The 21,210-nt window shown below is 32.5% G+C and overlaps 3 protein-coding genes across 4 annotated transcripts; all 3 read left to right on the plus strand.

Annotated features, from left to right (window-relative positions):
* The first annotated feature begins 442 nt into the window (after positions 1-442).
* On the plus strand, positions 443-6,602 carry LOC111398942 (ASC1-like protein). Of its 2 annotated transcripts, none has more exons than XM_023026113.1 (7): positions 443-703; positions 2,787-3,016; positions 3,273-3,428; positions 3,697-3,882; positions 5,633-5,817; positions 6,131-6,203; positions 6,404-6,602. In XM_023026113.1, the coding sequence occupies exons 1-6, from the start codon at positions 566-568 to the stop codon at positions 6,160-6,162; spliced, it is 927 nt and encodes a 308-aa protein (XP_022881881.1). In that variant the 5' UTR covers positions 443-565; the 3' UTR covers positions 6,163-6,203; positions 6,404-6,602. The 2 variants fall into 2 exon arrangements, with proteins under 2 accessions (XP_022881881.1, XP_022881880.1); XM_023026112.1 differs by having other exon boundaries at positions 444-703; positions 6,335-6,602.
* Positions 6,603-10,650: 4,048 nt separating this feature from the next.
* On the plus strand, positions 10,651-13,268 carry LOC111398945. The gene is made up of 2 exons (XM_023026116.1): positions 10,651-10,800; positions 12,280-13,268. Exon 2 carries the CDS (start codon positions 12,304-12,306, stop codon positions 13,102-13,104), a length of 801 nt encoding a protein of 266 aa, XP_022881884.1. The 5' UTR covers positions 10,651-10,800; positions 12,280-12,303; the 3' UTR covers positions 13,105-13,268.
* Positions 13,269-14,713: 1,445 nt separating this feature from the next.
* Positions 14,714-16,987, plus strand: LOC111398944 (peroxidase 11-like). The gene is made up of 4 exons (XM_023026115.1): positions 14,714-15,237; positions 15,333-15,524; positions 15,633-15,798; positions 16,340-16,987. Exons 1-4 carry the CDS (start codon positions 15,004-15,006, stop codon positions 16,762-16,764), a joined length of 1,017 nt encoding a protein of 338 aa, XP_022881883.1. The 5' UTR covers positions 14,714-15,003; the 3' UTR covers positions 16,765-16,987.
* The last annotated feature ends 4,223 nt before the right edge of the window (positions 16,988-21,210 follow it).

The following is a 21,210-nucleotide window of genomic DNA, read 5'->3' on the forward strand; positions in this document are numbered from 1 at the left end:
AAATATATTTTGAAAAAAATAAAAATCAAACGGGAACAAATTCACATCATGTAACAACGTGGATTAGTACCGGACGTCGTTGAGAGCCTTTCTTCCTAAATAAAAATAAGTAAATTATTTTAGTTTAACACCATTAATGATTAAATAAGTTATTTGTAATTTTAGGCAAACATGCCTCCGCCACAGACAAAACTGCACTCTCGTGGACCTAAAACAAGGTCAATATATCCATCTTAAGGAAAAATAGGTCCATTTGAATCGCATTTTTATCAAAAATACATTTTTCATTCTTTTTTTTAGTAGTTAATTCTTCGTTAAAATAATATTATTTATAAATTAAAAAATTTATTTTTTATCTACACATCCTCCATCTAAAATTCATTTTTCCAAAAAAAAAAAAAAAAAAAAGGTGTCAATTAATCCAATTTTTATATTTTTTACTTTTTCCGTAAATCTCAAGGAGTTGAAAACGAACAATCTCTCACTCATGGTCTGCCCCGATCACACACCTTTACATGTAGACCATAAATAATTGTACAGATAGATATTTCATTTAGTTTGTGAGATGGGGTTTCAAGAATTCGTGAATTCCATTGACTGGGAACATGAATCCTACACAGAATATAAAGATTTCATAGTGCTTCCAATTTTCGCAATCTTTTTTCCTACAGTTCGGTTTTTCCTTGACAGATTTGTATTTGAGGTACTTTATCAGCAAATTTGCAGTTTTTAACTGGGTTTCTTTAATTTATTTCATTTTTTATTGCATAATTGGATCAATCAAGGAAGCTTAAAACTTGATGTTTCGATTTTCTTCTGGATTCTATTTGTACCGTGATTGATGGCCTTTTTTTCATTTTTCAATTTTGTTTTCTGGTTATTTTGGTATGTAGTAGATGTTATATTTGTTGGTGCAAGCTTTCAACTATCTTGGATTTGATAGTAAAAAGCTAGTTTAGAATCTTCATTAAAGGAGAAAATGGGATAAAAAGCTTTAATGCTGAAGCTAATGGTGCTTGTTGACCATTGAGTCTATTCATAGAGAGCGTTCGTTCCTCAGTGTAGCTCGGTCATCCTGCACTTGTACTAGAGCTTCTGCCCATAAAGTAAATCATTTCACTAATGATCCAACCAGTTGGGAGAGAATCTCTATATTCCTCCTTCTGTGAGCAATTCTTTCTCCCTGAATGGAGCATATAGATGTGCTCTTTAACATTTCTTTATGAATTAAGGAAATCAGGGTGGAGCTGAAGAGTTTGTTTTGAAGCAATGACATCTCAAAACGATAGAGCATTTTGACCACAAGTTGTATTGATGGTGATAGCAGAGAATTTCTTATTACTGTCTTAAGTCGTGATACATCATTTTAGTAATGGATAAACTTACTAATATATCCAAAACAAGGTTCCTTGGTGTATGCTATTTGCTGATTACATAGTTTTAGTAAACAAGAGTAGGAGGGAGTTAAATCTTAAGTTGAAAATTTTGGAAAAGTGTTCTAAAATTTAGAGGTTTTAAGTTAAATAGAACTAAGATGGAATTAATGGAATGTCCTTTAAGTAATTGTAGGAATGGGGACAATAGCGGAGTTACTATAGAGGTTTGCGTTATCCTGAAGAGTTAATGTTTTAAGTTATAATGAGGAAGAAGAATTGAAGGGAATGTAATGCATAGAATTTAAACTACTTTAATGAGCGACCTTTAATAAAACATGTCAGAAAAGGGAGATGTAGATCGAAACTAGCATGACTTGTTGTGACTGCAAAGGATCAAGTTGCATTGGATCTTCTAGTAGAAGTACGATGAACTGAATTGAATGGAGAAAAATCAGTAATGTTGCTTATCCCAAATTTATTTGGAATAATGCTTAGATTGTTGTTTAACGGATTAATCTATTCAACACTTGAAGATCAAGTATAATACTGTGCAAATCATGTTTTCAGTTAAATGTGAAATCCTTGGATAAGAAATAGGAGTTATGCTGATTGTTAAGCGTAAAAGAAAATTATTTGGAAATACTTGACCATGTGAATAAGTGAGAATTCCAATTCATAAATGTAACGCAATGTTAAAATATGGTGCCACATATATCTTCGCAGTTGAGATTAGGAAGAAATTAGACGGAATTTCATTTTTCACACATGCACTCAGAAATCAAGACAAGACATTGGCATAGTTGATCAAAACCGAGTTTTGGTTACATGCACAGGATCTGACTCTAGGGTAATGGTGCAAGGAGACTTGAAATGGACACATTCAACATTCTCTTCATTCTTCTATGGGTGATGTTCTTGTGGGGAAATATAGGTCTATAACTAATATTTTATGACACGGGATCTGCTACATTATGCAATCACTTTTCTTCTGCTTTTGAAATTATTTGCTGTTCCTTTAACATTTAATTCACCCTTAGCTTACTGATGATCAGTACTTCTGGGGATCTGCATCACAGGTTTTTACTGAATAAACTGACATATCTTCATTATTATCATAACAGGCATTGTGATATTTTTTCTCCTTGTTTATTTTTTTCCTTAAATGTGCCATGTCATAGGGTATGAGATGAGAAGTGGTGTAAGAACTTGTTCTGCACTCTAATAGCTATTGTGTTTCGAATTTAATGGGATTGGAATTTAGTACCACTGCCTAACTCCACCAAGATATTTGTTTATGATCATACGTGAACATTCCTGCTCTCAGCAGCGAGTTGTACTAAGTTAAACTTCACTGATTTTTCCACCCTTAAAATACTTTTTCTCAATTTAGACTGGGTATACATGTTGCAGAAATTGGGCAGACGAATAATATTTGGAAAAGGGATGCAAGTGGTGGAAAATGAGACAGCCGAACGAAGAAAGAAGATACGAAAATTTAAGGAGTCAGCATGGAAATGTGTTTACTTTCTTTCAGCTGAGATCTTGGCACTTCTTGTAACATATAATGAACCTTGGTTCAGAAACACCAAATACTTTTGGGTAGGGCCAGGAAATCAGGTCTGGCCTGACCAGAAATATAAGTAAGATTTTATTTTCCTTTCTTCTCTTGGGTACATATCATCACAGCTATTCGCTGGGGATAGGAATGATCAGCCTTGAAGCTATAACCTGGTGCATCACTAGCCTTTGCTGGGCTTGTGGTCTCCGATAATAAATTTGTAATGCTTGATGCTAATAGTTCTTTAGTTCAGCTGCCACACTCACTTCATTAGAAATATAAGTTGAACAAGGTTTGATTGAAAAAATTCATAACACTGTCTGTCTTGTGATACTCAGGTTGAAGCTGAAAGGTCTGTATATGTATGATGGTGGATTCTACACGTACTCCATATTTGCTCTGATATTTTGGGAAACCAGGCGCTCTGATTTTTGGGCTTCTATGGGTCATCATGTTGCAACTTTCATCCTAATCGTGCTTTCTTATAAATTCAGGTGTGTTTTAGAGGTGAGCCTTTAAATACTGAGCTGAGTATACCTCTTGAAAGTATACTGACTGCTAAAAAAGAACTAAACAAGCATTCTATCACTAGAAAGGATAACTGATAGAGTAACCTCTTCAAATATTGCACCATTTGAGATTTATTTTTGCAAGCTTATGCAACCTGACAGTAGTTTGGGACTTAATATTGCTAATATCACATCATATAACTGAGGTTAATTAGAAAAGGTTTCATTTATGTCATATTTCTTCTTGTTTTAGGTTTGCCCGTGTTGGTTCAGTTGTTTTAGCTCTTCATGATGCTAGTGATGTATTTCTGGAAGTAGGAAAGATGTCCAAATACGGCGGCACAGAAACATTGGCTAGCTTTTCGTTTGTTCTATTTGTCTTGTCCTGGGTTCTACTACGTCTCATTTACTATCCATTCTGGGTCCTTTGGAGCACAAGGTCAGCTTTGTTATTACTTTATCACCTATTCTGTTCTTTGAAATCAAGGTACCAGTATGAAGATTGTTTTGGGTATAGAATTAAATTGAAAATCTTGACTCTCTAGATCATGGTGCTCTTATGACATAAGTTACATTGTGATGTATTTTGTAGAAGTAATAACTGTTCACTAGCTGTCTTATTGATATCAAGTTATGTTGATTTATTGATCCATCATCCTTGAAAGTATCAGATTTTAATCTTGCCAAATTTCTAAGCTGTTATATGGTTTATGGATTCTTTATTAACTGCTCAAACCATAGTTTACTAGAGCTGCTAATTAACTCAATTTTGTTTATGAACTTGGGTATATGTGTATGTTTCTGGTTTAGTGAATGGAAGAGAGAAGAAATTTATAATATATCCAGCAAAAAGTATCTCCACATTTCTTATTACAAATTCAATTCTTGACTTGAGAGTACATAATAGTTAGCTCGATCATTTGATATGTTGGTTTAGCCATAAGAAAAGGAAAAAGAAAAAGGGCGTGGGGGAGAACAGAGAGCTAGCATATTTGTGTTTAGAACATCTTTTATCAACTCTATGAATATTAGTCTCCATAATTTCATTAAGTTCACTTAGCATGGCAACTGAGCTTGAAAATCTCGAGATGATTTGCCACTTATACTTTTTAGATGCATAGACGTTATAGGCACTACTACACATTCTTGAAATTAATGATTTTAACAAACTAGCTCTCTCTTGATATTTGATGCTGGACCCTCTTATGGTCAGGGTCGGCCCTGAAAGTTTTGAGACCCTAGACGAAAAATTATTGTGAGGCCCCTACACATCATTTTTTTACAAGCGTATTAGCATCGAATTTGGTCGAATCAAACAATTTTTCATGATGAGGAACATTATACCTATGGTACTCACTCACCACTTGAGTCGTCTGAGAATCAATTTTCGTGTTGAAGAAGGAAAAATCATATTTACCATTAAATTAAAAATATTTTATGATAAACTACGAATTTTTTTATATATCATATATACTACCTATTATATAAAAGCAACACTAGAACTATTTTATTGTAACTAATTAGTCTTCTTGGAATTCCTTAATTCCTTAAACAACCCATTTATTAGCCTTGAAATGTTCCATAAATCAAGCTAATTTATGCTATTTTGCTTTATTAAATTATTCTCTTTTCCTTAAAACTAAATGTAGTTTCAGAATACAAAAAAGTGGGTAGTAAAAATGAAATTAGAATTTATATTAGTACCAAATGTAATTTGCATATTTCATACGGGATAATTATTTTGGGCTTTAAAAAAATTATTGAGGCCCCCTTATAGCAAGAACTGGGCCTGCTTCTGGTTTAATGAAATATAGTCAAAAAAATTATTTCGTGGACAATATAAACAGATATATTTGCTATTTGAGAAAATCAATCACAACCTGAAAGACTAATTGTACATTGGCAGTTTCACTATGTATGAATTGAGTTATGAGTGATGCTTCTTGTATATCATTGAGTACAGATTGATGACATGGGGGAAAAAGAGGAGGGAAGAAAAGGAAGTCAGTTAATATAATCCACATTATCAATCTGTACTTCAAACTACACGATGACATACAAGTAACATTACTCTAGAATTATGGTCTTCTTGATAAAATTTTGTAGAATAGTGATTTATTGATGAAAGGAAATGTGCGATATTTCATTACCTTTATATTCTTGTTTTCTATTATGTTCTGCTTTTGTAGCTATGAAGTTATCCAGACCTTGGATAAGGAGAAACACAGAGTGGATGGACCAATCTACTATTACATCTTCAATTTTTTCCTTTTCTTCTTGCTCGTTCTCAACATCTACTGGTGGGTGCTGATGTATCGGATGCTTGTCAATCAAATCCATGCTAGAGGCCACGTCAGTGAAGATGTTCGATCCGGTAAGGAAAATCACATAATCCAGATGATATATAGAGTTTTCAAATTGATTGTGAATCTAGAACACCTACTATATTTTGCACAGATGTATTCTGCAACTGGTACTAGTATTTGTTTAATTTAAATATCCACTAAATGTGTGAATCGTCCTTCAGTCAAGGAAAATGCAGCAGCCATTAGTTGTTTTGATTCCGTTTTATGATTCCATTATAAAATTTGGCGCTGATCTGCCAGTTATCATAAATGAACTATGTCATTCATGGCCAAGCAGTGGACTTGTTAGTTAATTCTTCACATTTCCTTGTTCCCGTGCAGATTCTGAGGATGAAGATCAGCATGAAGATTGATCATAAAAGCAGATTTTCGTCATTGTTTCATTCACTTGATGGTGAGTAACAAATTGTACTAGAGCATTTAAATAAGTACTGGTGACTGTTCTTGAAAACGCTCAAAGAAGCTGCATTTTACTAGGCTTACTGGTCGAATGACTAAATAAATTTTGCATCTTCTCCCGTGCAGATAAATGAACTACATGACCCAATATTCAAGTGATATTTTTATGACAAAAATTTTCTTTCGATTCAACAGAACTGTGTAAAACAGGATTTGCTTTGACCTGACCAGTCGAAAAGGTCAGAAGTCGAGAGAGAAGGTTGATTTTTCATTACGAATGTTTATGCAATTTATCAATCTCAGAGCCTCGTAATGTTTTATTTACTACTGCTATTTTCCTTAAGGAAGATTTATTTTTGATGGTTTCTGGTATTTATAAAAAGATTTCTTGGAAGATTTATTTCTTAATTATTATTATTATTATTTTTACTTGGATTAGTGTTTCTGAAACTTGCGAGTTTTTTCTCAAGAGAAGAACATATGCATCAAGCAGAGCCTCGTGACTTGATTGATATGGAGAACTCTAAAGTTATGTGGCAATCACAGTTTCGTGTCGGTGAAGGGCCTTGTAGTGGAGTCCACGTTCGATAGTCATTATTTGAGAAAAATAATGTTTTGAATAGTGAGTTGTTAGCGAATATATGGTTAAAAAGTAGCAAAAAAATTTGATTCTATATGTAGAATATTTTATTATGTGAATATATGATTAAAAATTAATATATGAAAAAAAAAATTCAATTAGAGGCCATCAAACATGGGCTAAGTATAACGTAAGTAAATAAGGCTTAATTAAATGCTTTGTTATTTTGAAATTCTGATTATTCTTCAAATTAATCTAAAAAATAATGTGCATTTAAAAAGGGGAAATGCCATTTCTACCGTGTATTTTTACATAGGCGTCAAAGAATTGCTAGATGGAAAGAGAAATTGTTTTTTAAATTATTCAATAACAATGTGTCGTGTGGTATCTAACTTCTAATAAAAAAGAGAAGGAGGGTCTACCATTCATGCAATAATAAATGAATTCAATTTTACTATGCATGATGTTATTTTTTATTTTGTTTATGTCAAACAAATATTCTTCTACACATCATATCACTAGCATTAAAAAATAATAATTTTAGTAAATATAAATTTTCCAAAAAAAAAAAAATCATCTTCGCACATGAACTTTAAAAAAATAATAAATGAACTCTCCGCATAGTGCAGAAAGATGACAAACCATGTGCGGAGTAAAAAATGAAGAAAAAACTCTCTGCATAGTGCAGAGAGATGGCAAATCGAGTACAGTGTGAAGTAAAAAAATAAAAATCTCTCCGCATAGTGCAGAGAGATGGCAAATCGAGTACAGTGTGAAGTAAAAAAATAAAAATCTCTCCGCATAGTGCAGAGAGATGGCATACTATGCGGACAGTTTGCACAATCTGTGCAGACACTGTCCTGACAAAGTGCGGAGTAAAAAAAGCAAAAAAAAAAAAGTTTCACACAGAGCGGAGAGTTGGCAAACTCTCCGTACAGTGCGAAGTTAAAAAAAACCTCTCCGCACAATGATTGTCATGTGCGTTGCACGAATTTTGCATTTATCGTATTTTTATTAGTATTTGAATTTTAGTTTTCTTTTTTTTTATTTTTGAAGCAATATCTAGAAATATTTCCATGATATAAGAAAATAATTGCAAATTATTTTTATAATTGCATAACAGTATTATGTCATCTAAAAAGAATATACTTGTATATTTCATACTTGAATAAGGAATATATGAGATTATACAAATTATTTTGCTTGTATTCTTTGATAGTATTGATATGATTGAATTGAATGCGAAGATTATATTTCTAAATTTTGTGTAATTCAATATTAAAAAATTGAACATTGAGCACCATATTCATATTTATTTATATTTAGTGCTTCATATATATTTAATATTTATTTTATATTTATGTTGAAAAAATAAAAATTTGAATTAAATTTTTTTTAAATTTCAATTTGGTAAGTAAATCTATGGTGTTCAGCATTCTCGGTATTTGTAAGTGCAAAAATCAATATATAAAAATACAGTAAGATGCAAATACGGTAAGCAGTATATACAGTAAGTTGCAAATACGGTAGGCAGCATATACGATAAGGTGAAAATACGGTAGGCTACAAATACGGTAAGCTGCAAATACAATAGACAGCATATACGATAAGCTGTATATATAAATTTATAATTTGTTATAAATGTATAAAATTTATTTAATATTGAATTTCTTAAGTACTAAATGCTGTAATTTAATATTATTTCTTTTTTTATAATTGTATTTCTAAGAGTTAAAAAAAATGGTTACGAAATTGCTAATTTTTAAATGTGTTTTTTTGTTGAAGATAAAAATGATTTTTTTTATGTTATTTGTAAAAAAATATATATATATTGTAATTTTATTAACGTAATAAGAAGATTTATTATGCATTTTCATTTTTTACATTTTGTAAAGAATTTTGTTTATGATAATTAACAAATACTTCCACACAAGTATCATGCCAACAACATTAAAAAAAAATAAAAAAATTAGTACATATAAATTTCATGAGACAAAAAAAAAAAATCTCTGCACATAAAAAAAGAAAAAGAAAAAAGACTCCGCAAAGTGAAGAGAGATGTCAAATTATCTCTTCGCATAGTTTGAAGAGAAAAACAAAAACTCAGGACTTTATCTACAAGTTCCAAGAGGCATTTTCTCAAACAACTTTTGAGCAATGCATTGAACACTTTAATTCCTTCCCTACAACCCGAAAGTATAATTTCATTGAAAATTGTATCCGCTTTTAATGTCTAAAAGCTATTATCAAGCAAGTATAAAATATTAAATTTGGGTGGTACCCTAGAGCCTCCATTTGTGAAAGCAATACCATGGTACAATCAATGTCCCCTTCTTTGCACAACTCACATATTGTTTTATTGTATGAATCACGAGAAAGCTCTTTTCCAATACGATAAATTAGATTTGCATGCTCAGAAATTGAGTCGTGACTGGAATTTCAAGAATACATAATTGATTTTGAGCCATGTTTTTCTACTCTGTTTTGTTGTATATGCGAAAAATTTACAATCATGAAATTTGACTTGTAATTAAGGAATTTGAAAACAACTCTCCGCACTGTGTGGAGAGTTTTTTCTCTGTATTGTGCAGAGAGCTGCTTTGTCGTCTCTCCATACTGTGCGGAGAGTTTTTTTTAAACTCTGCACTGTGCGAAGAGTTTGTCAACTCTCCACACATGGTTCAACTCTTTTCGCACTGTGTGGGGAGGTTTTTTTCTCTCTGCACTTTTTTTATATTCTACACATAATTTAACTCTCTACGCACTGTGCGGGGAGTTTTTTTCTCTCTGCACAGTGCAGAGAGTTTTGCTATGGTGCGGACCAACTCTCCGCACTGTGCGAAGAGATTAACTATCTTCGCACAGTGCGGAGAGTTTTTTTGCTTCCGTACTGTGCGGAGAGTTGATTTGTCATCTTTCCGCATTGTGGGTAGAGATTTTTTTTTTTTTTTTTTAACTCTACACCGTGCGAAGAGTTTGCCAACTCGAGGCACACGGTTCAACTCTCTCCGCACTGTGCGGATAAGTTTTTTTCTCTTCGCACATTTTTTTATTTTTTATTTTTACTTCGCACTTGATTCAACTTTCTCTGTAGTTTGCAGAGAGTTTTTTTTTTCAATTTTACAATATTGAATTACACAAAATTTAAAAATATAATTTTCACATTCAATTCAATCATATCAACACTATCAAAGGATACAAGCAAAATAGTTTGTATATTTCATGATTTCTTATTTAAGCATGAAATATACAAGCATATTTTTTCTAGATAATATATTGTTATACAATTGTAAAAATAATTTACAATTATTTTCTTATATCATGAAAATATTTTTAGATATTACTTCAAAAACTTTCCAAAAAAACTAAAATTCACACACTAATAAAAATACGATAAATACAAATTCGTGCAACGCACGTGATAGCGACTAGTGTTATAATTTTTACAGAGAAACTAAACTTGACAAAACTAATTTAATTTTTGACATAATTTATTTAATCATGTTATAATTAATTTTATCAACTAGTTCAAGATTAGTTTTGACAATTTATTAATTTTCAACTCACCACGATTTGAATAGTAACTATTTCAAATCATTTTGCAGTAAAAATATTTTTTTAATTATATGTTATTTAGATCTTGTTTGTTCCCATCTTTAAAAGAATGAGACGTAGAATATAGCCGTTACGAGACTTTCACAAAAAAATAAAAAATCGAATATGATGACTTAGACTAGAGAATGAGAATCAAACAATAACTTAAAAATGTTACTATTAAAATACCTTTTTTTTTTCCATGATAAACTCTAATTTTTATTGTTAAAATCAGTAATTTTATACTTTCAGTGTACAAATTGCAAAAATCAATATAAAAATGGCTCTGTAAATTCCTCCGCAAGAAATAGCATTTTAAGCTACCTAGATTTCCCATTGGATTGTTGCTCTCAGTCTAGTGCCGCCGCCTCTCGCCGTCTGAGTCGAATCTCCGCTGCTCTCCACCACCGCCGAAACGGTTCGGTTCTAATCCTCAACACTTCCTTCTTTCCAAGACAGCTATTCTTCATCGGCTTTTACAATATTTTTCTTAATTTAATTAACGTTTCGCAAAATTAAAATATACTGATTTGTGTTATCCAATTCCACAATCTACTTACTTATTGAGCTGTAAAACATAGGTACAATTGTAGAATATTTTGTGTCCTTATGATGATTTCACGAGGTAAAAATGCGATGTTTTAGGTAGGCATTTTAACGGAACAAGACTAGCTTCATAAATTATTTAACCCATCCCAATTTGATTAGCTCTAATAGTTGGCATCTCTGCCCGATTTGCCTACCAATTCTTGTAGCCAAAAAAAAAAAAAAAAAAAAAAAAAAAAAAAATTGAAAAAAGAAACTCTGTAACTAATTTTGTAAAAAGTCTAATTGTATATCATTTAATTTTTTTCTTGTTTTGTGTGTCAGTCTATTTCTCCATATATCCTACCGCCTTTCTGAGAAAAATTATGTCTACAGAAATGTTAATTAATCATTGTTTCTTTTTATGATTACTTTGCATTAAAAAATAATAATAATTAGAAATTAGGTTATTGACTTTGTTTCAACTTCCTATAATGTTGTTTGTTTGTTTTGTTTCCCATTTTTTGCTCTGCGCACTGCAAATTTTGCAATTTTCTAGCTTTCTTAAATCGCGCCAGTGCTGCTTGCATAAGGTGTGCATGTGATGCAAAAAACTTGTACCATTATGCTGATAACTGATACATCGATAACATTTGTTTATTAGATCAATGTATTTTAGCTTCTCTGTTGTTTATCTCCATACCGTGAAAAAAAAAAAAAAAAAAAAAATCTTTAGAATGCACCTGGTGGCATGGAATTGGAATTAGACCTCATTTCAGTCAGGTCTTAACTATATGTGGAAGAATTTTGTGTCCATGTACAAATTAAAATGCTAATACTTAATACTTGAAGTGGATGTTGAACAGAGTAGTGAGTTTAGAATAATGGGAAGCTTGCTTTCTAATTGTTTTGAAACCTTCAATTGTATACTTGCTGCTTGCTTATCATTTTGCTCACTTGATTTATGATTTTGGCATGTCTCAATGTATGTTTGTCTGGCAAACAGAAGAGATAAGAAATGGATCCTTTACTACATTGTAACATTGATGTATGTATCTGAATATTAGCTAATAGTTGTCTCTTACTGTATGCTCTAATACATTAAAAAAGATTACTTCGATTTTAATTTTATATTTTCAACATTTCTTTGGCAAATAATGGATGGGTTTATTCAAAACAGTTTCAGATGTTTTATGCACTCATTAGCAGCTATAATGGACTTTTGCTGATTTAGTCTACAATGATATTTAACCATTAACGGACATTACTTGGAGGATTGTACTTCATTGATGCTCTCATATTGAAGATATCCATGAACAATAGGTTTACGATCAAATATGCTAACGATGTGCCTTCTTACATGATTTGTCAGGGTGTAGACTAGGATAAAGAAGAGATGGATGACGTGGTAACTGACATTCCTCCGCCATCAAGATTTATGTTGGAAGATCTTAACAATTTCACTCCTCCGTCTCAACCCCTTCCATCTCCATTCCTAGTGTTCTCTACTCTTGATTCCAGTAAAACCTTTCGTCCTTCACTTCTCATTGTTGCAATGTCTTCCCCGTCTCTTCACTTCTTACACCATCTCTCCCCCAAAACATTAATTGGCACGCTCGTTCTTCCGGAGTTCCCTTTCTCTGGCAACTCCATGGAACCCTCACTTGGTGACAAATCATGCAATATATATGCCCTTAATCATTCTGATAAACTGATTATGATTGCTCTAGTTCAGTACTCGGTTACTGCAGAGAGATCCCGTGCAGTGGCAAAGTTGCTGATTGGTGAACAGATCATACCAGAGAGGGTTTTGATTTTGGATTCTGTTCAACGCCATAACTTTCGTGGTAAACTTTCACCAGATGATGTATTTGCAGTCAAGTTGGAGACATCATTGGAAAGAAGTTCGGATACTGGATATTCACCACTGATAAAAGGTTTGGATTATTTCCCATCAGGAAGTGTGGTGGATGGCCTGGCTGCTGCTCTGTTGAGTCAATGTCAATTGAAGAAGATCAAGGGGACACTCTGTGTTTCATGGCCGCATTTCGGTGTTTCAGTCATTTCACTGATTAAGTCTCTTCTGCTGAGGGATGTTTTGGCTGGCATAAGTACTAGTAGTGATGTTGATTTGGAGAACGAGTATTTAAGGTTTAGTCGTAGCAAGGATCATCTTGATTCTGAGTTGTATACTTGATCTGTTAGTTTTTAGGTGTTTCCATAACAACCTTACCTCTCATCTCTCTTGTTGTCTTCCAATTTTCTTTCTTTTATTTTGAGCAAAGCTTGCCTTTGAGCAATGCATGTATTGTGAGACTGCACTTGTTTCTGTTCCTTGTTTTTGTTACACATTTCATGATCTTTGTGGACTTCCATTGAAACCCATTCCTAAATACCTGCCAATTTCAGTTTGATTCAAAATGGTTATTATGAATTATTAACTGGGGGAAGAAATGTGGAGATTGAAATATCTTTGTTTAACAAGCACTCTTAGGATGATGCTTTCGAGTGGTTAGAGCAATACAATTCAATATTTTGATGCTGTTGAAATTTAATTTTGAAAAAACAGCACTTTATGCAATTTGTATTGTGTTTTTGAAGATAATGTCTTTTCCAATTTTACAAAAGAATTTATCAGTGATGTTCTTCATGTTTCTGTTTGATCTTCTCTTTTATAACTGTGTACATCGAGAACTGGCTGAAACTGAAAGATGCAGGTTTGGTTTTGGGAAGCTATTGGATGGGAATCGGGTATGGTTGTGTACAGCTTTTTGCAGAATCAGTCTGTCTGTTTCATTTTTTGACTTTATGCAGTTAATATCGAAGAATGGTGTTTTAAAAACACCTAGAGTTTCAGTCATCGATGTCACCGGTGTTGGGGTTAAGGTGGTGGATTTTGTGTAAATGATGTTGTAAGAGGGTCGTGGTGGTGGTGGACTGGCTATTGAGGTGGATGGGTAGTAAATTTGTGGGAGTTGCTGGAATTCACCACTTGTGAAGGTGGCGGCTGTAATGGCTGTATGGGATTGAAAGAGGGCAGCGGTGGCAGTGGATTGAGTGTTGTAGCGGATACGGTTGTGATTAGAAAGGGTAGGTGGTGCTGGTGGTGGATTGATGGTTGGACATGTGAATATTGGTGGTAGAATTGGGAACACTTCCCGGCATAGTCGTTTTTGGCTGTTTCATTCGGTTTATTGCTAGATTCAAATCATTCAATGGATCTAACATTATGCTAGGTCTATTCTTCTCTTCTAACTCGCTTATTGATGTTGCTTACTTTATAAAAATGAGTCTCTTTAGTTTTGGATTGATGACTGATACGAAAAAATTGCATTTGCTACTTGAGGTGAAAAGCTTTTGTCAGCTTACTAATCAATCAACGCTTTTTTGTGGTTCCTTTCGGGTCATTGTTAAAAGATCTAAAAGAATCTCTAACTTGTTTCATTGGGATTGTCACTATGAAAAGGAGTCTTCTGTTACAAAAAGGCCTTTGAACATTCAAAAGCATAGTTAGTTAATTAGACAAGACAATGCGTCCAACGAACAAACTCATTGTTATAAAGCAGTTGGGAAAATGTAGCAAATGTGTTCGTACCCTTAGTCAATAAAAATTTTGAAAAAATTCTCACTTTGGACCCTTATCATACAAGAAACCAGGCCAAAAATTTCTTTATGTTCGATACTCGGAAGTTTGAAAGGGGAAAGCATAAACTTTTTAGCAAGTAGAATCGAAGCATACTGTTGAACAAATACGTGTAACTATTGAGTTCTACTATGGCAAACTCTTATAAATCCGGAAAAATATCTGGTTTTTTGCCCAAATTTTACGTTTCTATAGCGCATTTGTACTTTCTTTTATCCTTCTGATTTATTTGGTAATTTTGGTTTGGGAGATCTCACCAACCAAGATCAACGTAGTTACATCCTCTCTTGACTAGTGACATTTTTTGCATAATAATTTTTCTTCTCACGTCAATTATTTAAGCTCACAATCTCCACCAATTTGTCACAAATCCATTCATCGGGTAATACCTTGCTCTCACGTTCAAGTGTTCGATCGTCCCTTTTGTTCAAGAATCGCAAACTCGGAACATTAATGGCATTTTTTCTTAACTCCAAGCATATTGTTTTGCAATGTATGTTATTAGTTCTTAGCATTGCTTGTTCGTGCTTGCATGCTAGTGAACATCCTTTGACGTTAGATTACTACAAATCTACATGCCCAACTGTTCTTGAGATTGTTAGGAAAGAAATGGAATGTGCAGTGCTGTCTGATCCGCGTAACGCAGCCTTGATTTTACGTCTACATTTCCACGACTGCTTCGTTCAGGTCTTCATTCTCTTCATTTATATCTGGAAACCTTTCTTCGAATAGATCGAGTTTTGGAAGATTTTGAGTTTTTTTTAATGATAATCGAGCTGCAGGGTTGCGATGGATCGGTTTTGCTGGACGATACCATCACGCTTCAAGGAGAAAAGAAAGCACCAGAAAATCTACATGCTTTAAAGGGATTCAGAATCATTGACAGGATCAAGAACCGGCTCGAATCGGAGTGTCCCAAGACGGTATCTTGTGCTGATATTCTCACTATTGCAGCTAGAGATGCAGTTCTTCTGGTATAATTACTTAAATATATCAGTTGCAGCATTTTATAATTTTGAAAAAGAAAATGATAAATTTTTAAGCAATTTTGAAGATAATGCTATTTTTCCTTGTGTATGCAGGTTGGTGGACCTTATTGGGATGTTCCTTTAGGCAGAAAGGACTCAAAAAATGCAGGCTATGAGCTTACAGAAAGAAATCTCCCCAAAGCAAATGATGGACTGCTCTCCATCATTTCAAAGTTTATTTCTCAGGGTCTCTCGATCACCGATATGGTAGCTCTTTCTGGTAGGCCCTACCATATAACTATTAAGACATTATTGACATGTTTCATGGGGACAATTCAATAGTACATGACAATTTTAAGAATATACATGTCAATTTTATCAAGTAGTGCATTCCAAACGTACTATTCTAGGAGATTTCTGCTACTTGTACAGAAATATAGGTTGACCCTTGATTTGAATTTCTGAAATTTAAATCAAGGGACAAATGCATGCGTATTTGTACTAAATCATCTGTACAAGTGCATTAATTGTTTCTTGAAACTTGCTTCATTCTAATCATGCATAACATTTACAATGTTCCAAATCAAAATCTTTGCAAAGAACAAAGCCATGATTTGAGAATGAACACTCCGCCTTGTTGAAAACAATGCTTTTAAATGGAAGTATTCTTAGATGTCGCGATTATTCTAATGTTATATGATAAAGATTAAGTGAATTGTTACAATGAACGATTCCAGAAATAACATAACTACTCTATGATGAATAGGAGTTTAATTTCTAGAATTGTAGAAGTTATTATTATTATTTTTTTTTTTTTGCAGGTTCACATACAATTGGAATGGCTCGGTGTGTGAATTTCAGAGAGAGAATATATGGAGATTTCCCAGCAACTTCAGGAATGAATCCAGTTTCACTGAATTACCTAAGCACTTTAAAATCTGTCTGTTCGGCTGATAGAAAATCAGACCAAAATGTATCAGCGATGGACCATGTTACGCCGAATCTTTTCGACAATTCCTATTATCGCATTCTGTTAAGAGGAGAGGGACTGATAAATTCAGATCAAGAACTATATTCCAGTGTTCTAGCCGTTCAAACAAAGAAACTAGTCGAAAAATATGCAGGAAACACGATTGCTTTCTTCGAGCAGTTCTCAGAATCCATGGTTAAACTGGGAAATATAACAAACCCAGAAACATATGTCAATGGAGAAGTTAGGAAGGATTGCAGGTTTGTGAATACATAATCATTACATACATATTTATCAGATCGAAAAATAAGGATAAAATTTGAACCCTCAATTTGATTCATTATGTATTCAAAAAGTATAAGATTTTATGTATGAGTTAAGCACACGGATTTTAGATGCAAATCTTCAACAAATTCTTTGAAGTTCACAAGTGAATTTAGGTGCGAAAAATGGATACTATGATCACAAGAATTAATGAAGAATGTTTCTTTTGATTGAAGTGGCTTAAGCATTGTCTACAAGTTTATGAGAATATTAAATTCATGTATTTATATTTTGTCTTACATTCAAGCCCACCTTTACTTTAGTCATGCCAAATTACCAACCAACATACTTTTCTAGTCCTGTCCATATCAATTTCTATGAAGAATTAATTATTTATTGTAATCAAAGGAAAAAGGTAAAGCGATGACGTGTTAAAGATAAATATATAAATGAGTACATTTATTTTTTTTCTATCAAGGGTTTATTTTTCGAACTTGTATTAAAATAGACAAAAACTCTAAGTTCAAATTTCAACTCAATTAAAAGAAGAGAAAATTAACTGAAATCATGTTATTGAACTTTTAATTTCATTAAACAGTTATTAACTTCTTCTGTTTTCAAAATAAAATAATAATAAATATCTATGTTCTCAACCTTTAGTTTATACTACACCGTTCTTTCAATCTTTTAACATGGTATCACGGTGTTTCAATTTGACAAAATGTCTAAATAGATAGTAAGAGATAGCACGATAGACACGTGATAGATGACCAAATAGTATAATTGTCCAAAAATAATCTCCCTCTTCACTTTGAATGATTTTTACTATAAAGTAAGATATCGAAGTTAACGAAATAAATGAAACTTAAAGAGGCCTATAACTCCGAAGATTCAAAATACAAAGTGCTTCTTTCGGTTCCTTAAAAATTAGTAGCTTACTGTTTACGTCTATAGGACACGTATATCTCGAATTAATAGTGTATATGAATTGATTGAAGAAATTGACATAACTATTAACTACATACCACATAAATAATGTGGGGAGTTGGGACTATGGCTGAAAATTCAATACATGATATCGTTTTCACTACAACCCATGAAGAATGGCACCAAATATAAATGTCAACTCACAAATAATAAGCATAAATAAAATAAATAATATCTTAATTATAGAATTTTTAGAAAATTAAATTCAATTATTAAGATGATTAATTTTTATTTTATTAATATTGAGAAATTATTATTCTATCGATACATCTTAACGCTGACGATCAACCTACCGTTACCCTCTTTTACTCAAACTACTTAAGATGGAAGATAAAACAGAAAATAGAAAAAATAGAGAAAATTTTTATTAGGTGTAAGAAAATTACAATTTCACTATTAATACCAAGAAATAACTGTCTCCAAATTTATCTTCCACTATGCAAAAAACCCTCGAATCTGATTGCTCTGGACTCCTTCTATTAAAATTTTTTATTTCACTTCCACGTGTAAAAATTTAACAGAAAGATAAGCCCACCATTTGGGCCTGACCCATTAATCGTGCCGCTGAATGCTCGTAAATTCCAAAAGTGAAAATTACTGAATTTCATACTTTAAAAATTCACAATTCTAAAATCATATGAGTAGTTTAACATTTCAAAAATCAGATGTTTTATTTTAATTAATATTTTTTTTAAAATAAATATTTTTACTAAATATATTATATACTCCAATAATCAGAAACCCTAATTAAATTTCCACATTCTCTCTCTCTACATTTCTCTGTCGTGTCTCTCTCTCTCTCTATTCCCTGACGGAAAACGAAGACGCCGAAGTAGAGGCGCCTATATCGCCGGTCGATAGTGAGTTGCCTATCGCCTATATCGCCGGTCGAAAGGTGCTTTGCGACTATAGCTACTTCGTCCTTGCATCGATTTTGCCATGGTGACGATGCTATGGTGGTAGAGGCACTTCACGCAGTGAATGGGATGACGGTTGTTGGCGATGGTGGTGGATCTAATGGGGATGGTGGAACTGGTGGTGGAAGTGAGTTTTGTGGTAGTGTTTGTATTGCGCAGGTGTAGTGCCATGGGTTGTGGAAGAGATGGTGGTGCGTGGTTGCGATGATGTGTAGGGACGGTGGTTGGGCATGCTGTTGTGTAAGGGTGCGGTGGTATTGGCGGCATGGTGGTTGCTCTAGCAGTGTGCGGTGCTGTTGACTGGCTGTTTTCAGATGGTGGGTAGATCTATGGTGGCAGATTTGATGGTTTAGTGGTGTTTGGCGGATCTGGTGTTTTGGTGTTGGTTAGCGGTGGTTGTGGTAGTGGGTGGGGGCGATGGTGAGATGTTGGTGGCTGTGATCTATTGAGGTGGATATGTTGATTCGTTTGACAGTGGTGTTGTTGATGGATGGTGGTGGCGGCGGTTCTGCTTTGGTGGTGGCGGTGGTCATCGCAAATGTTGATGGTGGTGACGGATTATTTGATTGAATGTGACCAGCGAATTAGCTAATCTGTGACTAATAAACAATATGTGACCAATGAAAAAAATTGTGACCAAAAAATATTGTGTAATCTAAAAAATTAATAATTTGTGACTGTCTTTTAAGTTGTGACCTATACTATTTGTGATCTGTGACTTATAAATTTTTGATTCGTGACTCATAAAATTTTTGATTTGTGACCGAGAAATAAGTTGTCTCCAATAATTTGATAAGTTGTGACTAAAAATTAATCATGACTCATAAATTTTTTGATTTGTGACCGATGAACGAGCTGTGACCTACAAAATTTTTGAATTGTGATCGTAAACTAATTTGTGACAAAATTTCTTATTCATGACCAAAAAATAATAAGTGACTAATTAAATTATTAATTTGCGACCAAATTAGATGTGACCAATAACAATTTTGATTTCGTGACCTATAAAAGTTTTGATTCGTGATCGAAAATAATGTGACCTATAAAATTTGTGTTTGTGACTTATAATTTATTGAGTTGTGACCGAAAAATTAATCTGTGACCTATAAAATTTTTTATTCGTGATCGAAAAATAATATATAACCTATAAAATTTGTGTTTTTGACTTATAATTTATTGAGTTGTGACCGAAAAATTAATCTGTGACCTATAAAATTTTTTATTCGTGATCGAAAAATAATATATAACCTATAAAATTTGTGTTTTTGACTTATAATTTATTGAGTTGTGACCGAAAAATTAATCTGTGACCTATAAAATTTTTGATTCATGATCGAAAAATAATATGTGACCTATAAAATTTTTAATTTGTGACCCAAAAATAATTTGTCACCAATAATATGATAAGTCGTGACTGAAAATTAATTCGTGACTAATTATTTTTGAATTTGTGATCAATAAACAAACTGTTACTTACAAAATTTTTGAAATGTGATCGTAAAAAAATTTGTGACATAAAATTTTTAATTTGTGACCAAAAAATAATAAGTAACTAATTATATTGTTAATTTGTGATCAAATTGTATAGATCTGTGACCTAAATATATTTAATTAATTAAATAATTAATTAACTAATTAAATTATAAATAATTTTTAATAAAAATCTGATTTTAGAAATTTGAAACTTATTTTCTTGTTTTTGAAATGTGCCATAATTAATTTCTTAATTATGAAATTTTCCTTAAAAAAAAAAAGAAGAAGAAGAACTTTATTCAATAAAAAGAAAGATAGGGCATTTTACTGAATTATTAAAGATAGTAATGACTACAATTCCCCTTGAAATCTTTAATGTCCAGTCATAGCACAAGTATTCGTTGTCCCATGATTAATTGAGTAATTAAGGATCGTAATACTATTTAGAGTAATGCTATGTAGCCCAACTGAAATTGCAATCCCAATATAGATGGCACTAGATGATAGGTTAATTGAAATGTGAAATTAAATGAATTATTTAATTCTACCTATTAATTAATGTCACGTTAACACCCCTAGAATGGGGATAAATGACATTATTCTACTATTTAACACCACTAATGTTACATTGATTTAGGTGGTATTAAGTGTCATTAAAATGAAAACGTGTAATTAAATGAATTATATAATTTTATCTTTAATTGAACTTATTACATGATATTACATAAATTGATGATCTAGCACTACTACTAATTAGCATTATTCATTATGGATGTATTATGTAATTTAAACTTTTCAGACCTTAATTGGGGGAGGGAAAAAAAGGTGAAAAAGATTATTCTAATAGTGGGTATCACTCATTTCGATAAATTAATTTAGTGTAAGTATTGCATAGTTGGACTCAATGACTTTCCTAATGATCCTCAACCGTCTAACTAAAACAAAACAATAAGTGGATTGTAAATGTTTAGTATCCAGTATTATACTATACTTGACATTACAATCAATAAAATTTCAGTTTTTCTTGATTTCTTAATACTGTAAAAAAAATATCTGACCCACAAAAAAAAAAAAAAAAAAA

This window comes from Olea europaea, chromosome 8 (assembly GCF_002742605.1).
Source record: "Olea europaea var. sylvestris chromosome 8, O_europaea_v1, whole genome shotgun sequence".
NCBI classification, from domain to species: domain Eukaryota; kingdom Viridiplantae; phylum Streptophyta; class Magnoliopsida; order Lamiales; family Oleaceae; genus Olea; species Olea europaea.